General features: G+C 39.8%; 1 protein-coding gene across 1 annotated transcript in view; it reads right to left on the bottom strand.

Moving 5' to 3' along the window:
• Window positions 1-7,505, bottom strand: part of LOC123761548 (glycoprotein-N-acetylgalactosamine 3-beta-galactosyltransferase 1-like) — a 7,718-nt gene extending 213 nt beyond the window's left edge. Inside the window, exons 1-8 of the mRNA XM_045747563.2 lie at window positions 7,415-7,505; window positions 5,208-5,351; window positions 4,439-4,577; window positions 3,513-3,625; window positions 3,075-3,185; window positions 1,670-1,818; window positions 1,413-1,577; window positions 1-250 (exon numbers count right to left, since the gene is read on the bottom strand). The exon at window positions 1-250 is cut by the window's left edge and continues 213 nt beyond it. Coding sequence (XP_045603519.2) covers window positions 26-250; window positions 1,413-1,577; window positions 1,670-1,818; window positions 3,075-3,185; window positions 3,513-3,625; window positions 4,439-4,577; window positions 5,208-5,351; window positions 7,415-7,505 — 1,137 coding nt within the window. The 3' untranslated portion in view covers window positions 1-25. The remainder of the gene's footprint in view (window positions 251-1,412; window positions 1,578-1,669; window positions 1,819-3,074; window positions 3,186-3,512; window positions 3,626-4,438; window positions 4,578-5,207; window positions 5,352-7,414) is intronic.
• Window positions 7,506-12,500: the final 4,995 nt, after the last annotated feature.

The raw sequence follows: 12,500 nt of genomic DNA, 5'->3' as shown, positions 1-12,500 counted from the left end.
TCTTTCCTGTTGCTTCTTGCTCAGTTCATACTTTCATCTTTATTTTTACTGCTTCCTCATCTTTGTATGTACTCTTCTTTTCTTGCTGCTCCATCTCTGCTACATTCTGATCCCTCCATATTACTTCCTGCTTCGTTACTGCTTGCAACCTGCTTATTTCCTGCTTACTTCCTGATTCTTCTTTATTCTTTCCTGTTATTTCCTGCTTCCTTCCTGCAGCTAACGTTGTTACACCTCGGTTCATAAGCATCTGAAATGTGAAGGATAGTTTAATATACATTATTATAATGCCACTGCTCTTTAAACCATATATATAAACAGTGTTTATAGAAGGAATTAATGTGAGCAAAGGCATCGCTTGTGAAGCTTAGTCAGTATTGGTATTACCCACAAATGCTCACAAAATGTTTTATAAAACCTTTAAAAATTTGCTGAAACCTCAAACCCGCGGGACATCCAAACACACTGGTCTAAAAGTCAGATGGCATCCATCAGTCTCAGTAGACTATGGAGTTGCGCTCTGGTTGTCGGTCTTGAGTAACCTCTTCAGGGCGCAAAGCCAGGGTAGGTAGATACGGGGGAGAAGCTGTCACCCATGCAGCGGGTCACCTCTCTCCAAGCCATCGAAAGTCTCCAAATAGAAAGACAACCACACTGGTCTAGTGTTGTAATAACTAGAGACTAAAGTAATTGCATCGATCAATTAAATGATTTAATTGGTGGTATTAACACAACAAAATTTGCAAGTAGGTAAAAGCCTTTTAGTCAAGAACTTCATAACAATATCATTACCTTTGATACTGATACTTTGATACTATCATTACCTTACATGTACGGGCTGATTTTATAAAATTTAGTATTAAAGAATTTTTACAAAACTATAAAATAATTATCTTCGAAGAGTATTTGATTAAAAGAGGTTATGCGAGAAGTTTATTTCATTGTCAAATAGTTTATAATCAGAGTAAAGAGTGAAAGCTCTATTTAATAAAGTTCTAACTATATTCAACTTAAAAAGTTTGGGACAAAAACTTAGATAATGTAAACTTAATTTCGTACATGTAAGTTTACGATTAACAATAGTAGAAAATATTAGTGGCTAATGAGTTAAGAAAAGCTATTTTGTGAATTTACCTCAATTTCATAAGAAAAAAATCAAATTTAATTGCTTGGACTATTTGAACTCTAAACATAAAATTTGTCCCTCTCTGTCTCTTTGTCTCTACATCTATTTCTCAGTCTGTTTGTCTCTCTGGGTCTCTACATCACTGTCTCAGTCTCTGGCTATCTTTGACGCTCGAAGAGAATATTATACATGTAGGAGACGGGAGGTAAAATTTTCCTGTGGCAAAGTATCCCATATTGTGTGACGGTGTTAGACCCAGAGAGCAGAGTCGTGGGTGCAGACTTGCCTGGGGATGTATGCTGTCTAGATCCGGAGGAAGAGGTGCTGGAACGGGGTGGTTGGGGTGGAGGCCGTGGGGCCTCAGGTGGTACAGTAGGTACTCCATCACGTACATCAACTGGGTGTTAACATAGTGGAAGGTCACGGCCGAGTCTGAGCAGCAGTTGAGGCCCTGAGGACGGGTCGACAGTTTAAGGCATCAGTGTACATTCCAAGTACTGTAATATAGAAGTAATGGGACGTACCGTGCTGTGGGTGACGTACCGTGTCGGGCGGGTAGTAGACGTACTCGAAGTACCAGTTAGGGACGCCACCGAAGAGGTGCGTGCTAGGGGTGAAGGGAAAGAAGCGGCCTCGGCCCATGCTGTCCCGGGAGTCTCCGGCCACAACTCCAATATTGTTCAGACACTTTCCTGCATCCAGTAACAAAGGATTTCAAAGGAATTCATAGACCATCAGACCCTTATATTGTTCAATAGTTTTTGCCTGTTCATAGAGCTATGCAAAATTTTTAGGAAAATTAAAAATATAATTCGTTCTAGTGAATATATACAGAAAATGATGGGTAGCTTGGTAATTTTATTTGTAAAAATTCCAGGTAAATTCTCCTGCATTGAATAATTTTCGCATTCACTAATCCGTCTCGGCATCTTCTCACCTCAATGCAACATCTACGAACACGACTCAGAATCTATCCTCACCAGTTAACTAATTAAATCATCCACTGACCCATCGTAGCATCTACTAGCTCATTTCAGGATTCACTGAATCATCCCGGCATCCATTTACCCATCTTAGCATTCAATGATCTACCTCATCATCTACTGACCCATCTCAACATCCACTGACCCATCTCAACATCCACTGACTCATCTCAGCAACCACTGACCCATCTCAGCAACCACTGACCCATCTCAGCAACCACTGACCCATCTCAGCAACCACTGACCCATCTCAGCAACCACTGACCCATCTCAGCAACCACTGACCCATCTCAGCAACCACTGACCCATCTCAGCAACCACTGACCCATCTCAGCAACCACTGACCCATCTCAGCAACCACTGACCCATCTCAGCAACCACTGACCCATCTCAGCAACCACTCGCCTATCTCAGCATCCACCGATCATTCTTAACATCCACTGACCCATCTCAGCAACCACTTGCCCATCTCAGCAACCACTGACCCATCTCAACAACCACTGACCCATCTCAGCAACCACTGACCCATCTCAACATTCACTGACCCATCTCAGCAACCACTGACCCATCTCAGCAACCACTGACCCATCTCAACATCCACTGACCCATCTCAGCAACCACTGACCCATCTCAACAACCACTGACCCATCTCAGCAACCACTGACCCATCTCAACATCCACTGACCCATCTCAGCAACCACTGACCCATCTCAACAACCACTGACCCATCTCAACATCCACTGACCCATCTCAGCAACCACTGACCCATCTCAGCAACCACTGACCCATCTCAGCAACCACTGACCCATCTCAGCAACCACTGACCCATCTCAACAACCACTGACCCATCTCAGCAACCACTGACCCATCTCAGCAACCACTGACCCATCTCAACATCCACTGACCCATCTCAACAACCACTGACCCATCCCAACAACCACTGACCCATCTCAGCATCCACTGACCCATCTCAGCATCCTCGGAGCCAGTGTCATCGTGCTTACAGAGCTTCTTGTCAGGCAGCGCCACCTCCACAAACTGCTTCAAGGCCTCCCTGCTCAACACGTATCCTCCACCTGCGATCACAGTCATGGAGAGAAAGTGACAGGCAAGCAGAAAGATAGACAGAAAGACAGGAAAACACATAGGCAGACGAAGCAGACGAGAGTGCGAATAATATTTGTTTTTATTAACATTAACAAAATAATGGAAGGAATTTTCCATACAAATCTTTAGTTAATATATCCAGGGTCTCAAAAACATTTTAACAACAGAGAGCACAGTAATTATGATTAAAAATAAAATAATTGTCTCTCACCTTAATAGTGTCTAACCCACATTCAACTTCACACCCATCTATCTCACTCACTTAATCTTTCACCCACCTACAACCACCCACTTACCTCCACTCATGTAGCCTTGCTTGCTGAACTTCTTGAACTTTGAGCCGAAGTAGATGGGGAAGTTGGGGTCGTAGGTCGAGAGCATGTAGCGCATGTTCTCCATGATGGTATACCTGAGAGGTAGACTGTTTGTGACTGGTGGTAGACTGTGTGTAACTGGCGGTTGGTCACTGAATGGTGGTTGATGACTCTGATTGGTAGCTGGTGAATTTGACTGCAGGTAGACTGCTTGTGACTGGTGATTGGTGACTGTGACTGATGGTTGATGACCGTGACTAACAGTAACATGATCTTGCATGATTTAGACTCGCAGTGAAACATTGGTGGAGAATTTAGACTGGTAGTGAATCAATAGTTGAAGATTTTAACTGATAGTGATATTTGGGTTGATGACTGATATAGATGAATGTGCTGAGGACTGTGATTGATTATGAAATTTATATTGATAACTGACTAGTTGCTGCAGATAGGAATATGAGTGGGTCTTTTAGTATCAGGAGGATTGCTAACTCTTAGTGGATGTGACTGTCTGGTTGGTGAATGTTGTTGAAATGAAATGATGAGGACAAATTTGTGAATTGAATTGGCATTAACTAGTTGATATATTTAAGTCTGGCAGTAGCAGATGAATGACTGGTAATGAGATATTGGTTGAAACTTGAACTGTAACAGGTGGCTAGGAGACTGTCAATAACAGGTTGGTTGATGATCGTAGCTGCAAGTGAGGTTGGAGTTTGTAACTGTTAGCGATACATGATTGACTACTTCTTGCAGTTAAATTGATGACTGGCAATAAATGATGGACTGATGATTATCAGTGAAGATTTGCCCTCAGATTCAGATTATTTCAAGTCTACCTCCAGTTTACGTAGAGTTCCGAGGTAACTTACGCATCGTTATCGACGTAGATCTGCGAGGTGACTTACGTGTCGTCGTCGGCCTTAAAAAACCAGTCGTATTGAGACAAGTAGTTCTTGTAGACGTAGGTGAAGGCTGCCTTTGTCTTGCCCCACAACACGTTCCTCCCCTCACCAACACCAAGGTCGATAGTCCCAAGCTGAGTGTCTGCGGATACGACCTTCTTCAACACCCTCATAATTACCACCTTCTTGGTAGAAGATATCAAGAAGGCACAAAGCTGTGAAGGAGGGTTAAGAAGGTGACCCCTGGGTAGAGTCAGGACAACTGACATCAGAGTAGGAGAATAAGCAACAGAAGGGGGAGAGAGTCGGGGGCAGCGGAAAGTTGTTCCAAATGATCCCAATATTCCAGGGAGCTGGAATATGAAAGACAGATGGTGGGAATGTTACTCATCCTGTGCGTTACAGATGCCAATTGATGCTCTCAAGATTTATTAAGTTAATTAAATTATCCTCCGTATTGCTCTTCTGCCGCTGAGTTGGTTGCAGCTTTTTTTTTAAGATTCATTGACAGCCTAAAAACAAAAAGTACTGACGCAACTAGGAAAGTCAATGACCATTTTCAGGAGGACACTTATTCATTCTGAGAAAGGCCATTAACCGTTCTGAGTTCTGAGGACATTCACTGACTAATCTGAAGAGGGATACTTGAAATTCTGAGTATGACACCTGACCATTCTGAACAGAAACAATAAGTACTTTGAAGAATATCTCTGAGGACCGCTACTCACTAACCTGAGGGCCATTGACCACTCTGAGGAGGGGTACTACTGACCATTCTTGGAGCTCATGAAGATAAGTTTGTCACAGCGGGCGCCCCAGGTGGCCTTGACGTGGACGGCCTTGCTGTGGTGCGTCTCCGGACGAGTCATCACCCAACACAGCACCCGCACCTTCTGCGTCTCCTGCAGCGCCTTCACTATACATACACACACAAACATAAACAACAGAACTAAGTAACCTGCAAAAGACTTATTAGCCTATGTAAGGCATCTCTTATATCCACCCAACCTCTCCCACCTACATTTATTGCCGTAAACGGTCCACTTCTGCAGTCCTATATCCGAGTAATGGTTTACAGAAGACCAGTGCTGGGACCTCTGCTACTCCAAGTATCAATAAGTTATGTGTTCTAATGTGTTGTTTGCTAATTATGCCAAGTTGATGAGGAAACTGGCAAGGAATGTCATGTGTAAATGGAACATACAATAATTTGTTATAAGAACAAACTAGGGGACTTAGATGAGAAATGTGAGCATAAACTATAAAAATCTTAGAGGTAAAAGAAGGAAAAGCTGAGCCCAGAACACTAATGAACAGTGTTAGAAGAAACTAGATGAGCTCAACCCTGAAATGTGTCACATGTTGATCCAAGAAGTCCAAATCAATGTGATAGTATGACAAATATCGGTGATCATTTACCTCAATATAGCACACACACCCAATATATGAAAGAATATATGAAGTATGTAAATAACTGAACTTAACCTAAACCATTAGTTAAGTATTTGAATGTTTTCTCAAAGTTCTATAAATACTTCACTTTAATTATATAAATACTTTCTAAGTTTTTTACATTTGTAATCCGGGTAGAAATAGCTTAAGCTCCTTGATCCCTTTGAAATGTATTTCTTTCTTGTCTCAATAAACATACTTGAACTTGAACTTACATTTGTTGTTGACGGCTGTTGCTCTCTGAACTGAACCTCTGACTCAACAAGTACCTCTGTTGCCTTAATATTAACACACTCCCACCAACCAGGTATGTTTACCTGGGTGATGGCAGTGGTCGTGGGTACTGAGAGGGGAGACGTAAGGGGAGTTTACCTGGGTGGTGGCTGTGGTCGTGGGTACTGAGAGGGGAGACGTAAGGGGAGTTTACCTGGGTGGTGGCTGTGGTCGTGGGTACTGAGAGGGGAGACGTAAGGGGAGTTTACCTGGGTGGTGGCTGTGGTCGTGGGTACTGAGAGGGGAGACGTAAGGGGAGTTTACCTGGGTGATGGCAGTGGTCGTGGGTACTGAGAGGGGAGACGTAAGGGGAGTTTACCTGGGTGATGGCAGTGGTCGTGGGTACTGAGAGGGGAGACGTAAGGGGAGTTTACCTGGGTGATGGCTGTGGTCGTGGGTACTGAGAGGGGAGACGTAAGGGGAGTTTACCTGGGTGATGGCAGTGGTCGTGGGTACTGAGAGGGGAGACGTAAGGGGAGTTTACCTGGGTGGTGGCTGTGGTCGTGGGTACTGAGAGGGGGGACGTAAGGGGAGTTTACCTGGGTGGTGGCTGTGGTCGTGGGTACTGAGAGGGGAGACGTAAGGGGAGTTTACCTGGGTGGTGGCTGTGGTCGTGGGTACTGAGAGGGGGGACGTAAGGGGAGTTTACCTGGGTGGTGGCTGTGGTCGTGGGTACTGAGAGGGGAGACATAAGGGGAGTTTACCTGGGTGGTGGCTGTTGTCGTGGGTACTGAGAGGGGAGACGTAAGGGGAGTTTACCTGGGTGGTGGCTGTGGTCGTGGGTACTGAGAGGGGGGACGTAAGGGGAGTTTACCTGGGTGGTGGCTGTGGTCGTGGGTACTGAGAGGGGAGACATAAGGGGAGTTTACCTGGGTGGTGGCTGTGGTCGTGGGTACTGAGAGGGGAGACGTAAGGGGAGTTTACCTGGGTGGTGGCTGTGGTCGTGGGTACTGAGAGGGGGGACGTAAGGGGAGTTTACCTGGGTGGTGGCTGTGGTCGTGGGTACTGAGAGGGGAGACATAAGGGGAGTTTACCTGGGTGGTGGCTGTGGTCGTGGGTACTGAGAGGGGAGACGTAAGGGGAGTTTACCTGGGTGATGGCTGTGGTCGTGGGTACTGAGAGGGGGGACGTAAGGGGAGTTTACCTGGGTGGTGGCTGTGATCGTGGGTACTGAGAGGGGAGACGTAAGGGGAGTTTACCTGGGTGGTGGCTGTGGTCGTGGGTACTGAGAGGGGAGACGTAAGGGGAGTTTACCTGGGTGGTGGCTGTGGTTGTGAGTTTTTAAAGGGAAGGCGGGTACAACCTCGTCGACCAAGTCATCATGGCTGAGCGGCTGTCTGGACATCATGTGGGCAGGAGGTTTGGAGGTGAAGAGGTATTAGGTGATAATTTGAAGTAGCAGAATGGGTGAATAAAGATAGCTATATAAGTATTAAAAAGAAGAAACATAAGGGATACATCTTTGAAAACAATATATTTTGTGAAAGAGGACAATTTAGAGAAACTATTATAATGACTACATTTAGTAGACACACTGCTGAAAACGTGAAAATCCTTATACCCTCACAATAATAATAATATTACTATGGCACAATATTGTACTTAACAAAATATAGGTAAATGTAAGTAAATATATATATAGTTAAATGTGGATACGTATGAGTATATATAGGCAAATATGAGTAAATATACACAAATTTTGAGATATATATATATACATATATATATATATATATATATATATATATATATATATATATATATATATATATATATATATATATATATATATATATAGATTCCAGCCCGATGGAATCATCGCTTCCCTGGACGTTGAATCCCTTTTTACCAACGTCCCAGTCGACACAACCATAGGAATGATACTGGACAGAGTATACAGAGACGACAGCACCCCGAAATTAGACATACCTGGGCCACACTTGAAAAGTCTTCTCGAAGCATGTACAAAGGAAGCCCCTTTCATCAGTCCACAAGGAGACATGTATTTACAAATAGACGGAGTAGCAATGGGCTCCCCCTTAGGAGTTTTATTTGCTAATTTTTATATGGGAACCATCGAAGATTGGGTCTTCAGTAGCAGACAAAAACCAACTGTATACTGCCGTTATGTAGATGACATATTCGTAATAGTAAAAGACTCAGATGAACTAATTGACCTAAAAAGACACCTAGAGAGAGAGTCAGTACTCCGATTTACACATGAAAATAGTGAAAATAACAGTCTGCCATTCTTGGATGTACTAATAACAAACACAGGAACCTCTTTAAGCACCAACGTATATACCAAGCCCACCAACATAGGATTATGCCTGAACGGTAGAAGTGAGTGCCCCCAAAGATACAAAGCCAGTGTTCTCAATGCTTATATTCGTCGAGCGCTTACCCACTGCTCTGAATGGAGCAACGTAAGTAGAGAGTTTGAAAGAGTAACTCAGGTATTGGTGAACAACGGATATAGCAACGCGGAAATAAACGCTGCTATAAGAAGACACTTGGACCGTTGGTATAATTCAGAACCTAGAACAGAAACCACAACACCCCCAATAAAATTATATTACAAATCAACCATGCACAGTGAACATATAAAAGAGGAAAGAATAATGAAAGAAATAATCCGTAAAGGAGTAAAAAGCACTACTCCTAACGAAAACATAAACCTGATAATATTCTACAAAACCAAGAAGACTTCCGAACTCCTTATCAAAAACAGCCCGAAGCCGACGGAGAACCCTCTACAGCAGTCAAGCGTTGTATACATGTACACTTGCCCCCACGAAGGATGTAACCTTCAATGTAAGTACATAGGTATGACGTCGACCAAGCTGACGAGGCGTTTGACATGCCATCTTCAATCTGGTGCCCCTAGGAATCACATGAGACAAGCCCATGACATTACTCTTACAAGAGAAATGTTGAACAAGAATACTTGCATAATAGACAAAACCCAAGATTCAAGAAGATTACAAATTCTTGAGGCAATTCACATAAGAATAGAGCGACCTACCATGAACACCCAAATCACGGAACTATTTACTCTACCCACCATGAGAGTAAGGACAAGACAAGAACATATCGATGCCAACACAGAAGACAATGTCCAACATAACAGGCCAATTACACTGGATTAATCTTTGTGTTTAGATAGGAGATGCCTCGTATGGGCCAATAAGCCTTCTGCAGCCCCTATGTTTATCCCTTATGTATCCCCCCATGTTGTCACCTTCATTATATATACATATATATATATATATATATATATATATATATATATATATATATATATATATATATATATATATATATATATATATATATGCAATTGACGATCACAAAACACTGATCATTTTATGCGGAACATCCACAGAGCTCCTTTCATATTTCTCTGTGGATGTTAAGCATATATACACACACACATATATATATATATATATATATATATATATATATATATATATATATATATATATATATACATATACACACACACACACATATATATATATATATATATATATATATATATATATATATATATATATATATATATATATATATATATATATATGTATATATATATATATATATATATATATATATATATATATATATATATATATATATATATATATATATATATATATATATATATATGTCGTACCTAGTAGCCAGAACGCACTTCTCGGCCTACTATGCAAGGCCCGATTTGCCTAATAAGCCAAGCTTTCATGAATTAATTGTTTTTCGACTACCTAACCTACCTAACCTAACCTAACCTAACTTTTTCAGCTACCTAACCTAACCTAACCTATAAAGATATGTTAGGTTAGGTTAGGTAGGGTTGGCTAGGTTCGGTCATATATCTACGTTAATTTTAACTCCAATAAAAAAAATTGACCTCATACATAATGAAATGGGTAGCTTTATCATTTCATAATAAAAAAATTAGAGAAAATATATTAATTCAGGAAAACATGGCTTATAAGGCAAATCGGGCCTTGCATAGTAGGCTGAGAAGTGCGTTCTGGCTACTAGGTACGACATATATATATATATATATATATATATATATATATATATATATATATATATATATATATATATATATATATATATATATATATATATATATATATGTCGTACCTAGTAGCCAGAACGCACTTCTCTGCCTACTATGCAAGGCCCGATTTGCATAATAAGCCAAGTTTTCATGAATTAATTATTTTTCGACTACCTAACCTACCTAACCTAACCTAACCTAACTTTTTCGGCAACCTAACCTAACCTAACCAATAAAGATAGGTTAGGTTAGGTTAGGTAGGGTTGGTTAGGTTCGGTCATATATCTACGTTAATTTTAACTCCAATTAAAAAAAGTTGACCTCATAAGTAATGAAATGGGTAGCTTTATCATTTCATAAGAAAAAAATTAGAAAAAATATATTAATTCAGGAAAACTTGGCTTATTAGGCAAATCGGGCCTCGCATAGTAGGCTGAGAAGTGCGTTCTGGCTACTAGGTACGACATATATATATATATATATATATATATATATATATATATATATATATATATATATATATATATATATATATATATATATACATATATATACATGTATGCCGCACCCAGCAGCCAGAACGCAGTTCCAGGCCCACCATACAAGTCCAGACTTGCCTAATAAGCCAAGTTTTCAAAATTTCAATATATTTTCTCATTTTTGTCTTATATAATGATAAAGTTATTCATTTCATTATGTATGAACAAATTTTTCTTTAATTTGAGTTAAAACTAACGTAGATATATGACCGAACCTAACCAACCCTACCTAACCTAACCTATCTTAACCTAACCTAAACTAACACAACTAAATCAATAATTTATGTTCCTAAAATAATAGTAATATTTAAAATAAACCAATAGGAAACAATTTATTGAAAATAAAGAAAATCACTCGGTCTATTAGGCAAATCGGGCCCTGCATAGCAGGCCAAGAAGTGCGCTCCGGCCACCAGGCACGACATATATATATAAGAGTTGTAACATTGGTGTACAGCCAATGTACATTGGTGTACATGAAATGAATAACTTTATCATTATATAAGACAAAAATGAGAAAAAATATTGAAATTTTGGAAACTTAGCTTATTAGGCAAGTCTGGACTTGTATGGTGGGCCGGGAACTGCGTTCTGGCTGCTGGGTGCGGCATACATGTATATAAATGTATATATATATATATATATATATATATATATATATATATATATATATATATATATATATATATATATATATATATATATATATATATGTCGTACCTAGTAGCCAGAACTCACTTCTCAGCCTACTATTCAAGGCCCGATTTGCCTAATAAGCCAAGTTTTCCTGAATTAATATATTTACTATAATTTTTTTCTTATGAAATGATAAAGCAACCCTTTTCTCTATGTATGAGGTCAATTTTTTTTTATTGGAGTTAAAATTAACGTAGATATATGACCGAACCTAACCAACCCTACCTAACCTAACCTAACCTATATTTATAGGTAAGGTTAGGTTAGGTAGCCAAAAAAAGCTAGGTTAGGTTAGGTTAGGTAGGTTAGGTAGACGAAAAAACATTAATTCATGAAAACTTGGCTTATTAGGCAAATCGGGCCTTGAATAGTAGGCTGAGAAGTGCGTTCTGGCTATTAGGTACGACATATATATATATATATATATATATATATATATATATATATATATATATATATATATATATATATATATATATATATATATATATATATATATATATATTTATATATATATATATAGATATATATATATATATATTTATGTCGTACCTAGTAGCCAGAACGCACTTCTCAGCCTACTATGCAAGGCCCGATTTGCCTAATAAGCCAAGTTTTCATGAATTCATGTTTTTTCGACTACCTAACCTAACCTAACTTAACATTTTCGGCTACCTAACCTAACCTAACTTATAAAGATAGGTTAGGTTACGTTAGGTAGGGTTAGTTAGGTTCGGTCATATATCTACGTTAATTTTAACTCCAATAAAAAAAATTGACCTCATACATAATGAAATGGGTAGCTTTATCATTTCATAAGAAAAAAAATTGAGAAAATATATTAATTCAGGAAAACTTGGCTTATTAGTTAAATCGGGCCTTGCATAGTAGGCTGAGAAATGCGTTCTGGCTACTAGGTACGACATATATATACATATGTCGTACCTAGTAGCCAGAACGCACTTCTTGGCCTACTATGCAAGGCCCGATTTGCCTAATAGGCCGAGTGATTTCTTAATTTTCAATA

This window comes from Procambarus clarkii, chromosome 24, assembly GCF_040958095.1.
Source record: "Procambarus clarkii isolate CNS0578487 chromosome 24, FALCON_Pclarkii_2.0, whole genome shotgun sequence".
In the NCBI taxonomy this organism is placed as follows: Eukaryota; Metazoa; Arthropoda; class Malacostraca; order Decapoda; family Cambaridae; genus Procambarus; species Procambarus clarkii.
Note: the sequence above shows the minus strand (reverse complement) of the source record. Positions and strands in the feature narration are given on the sequence as shown.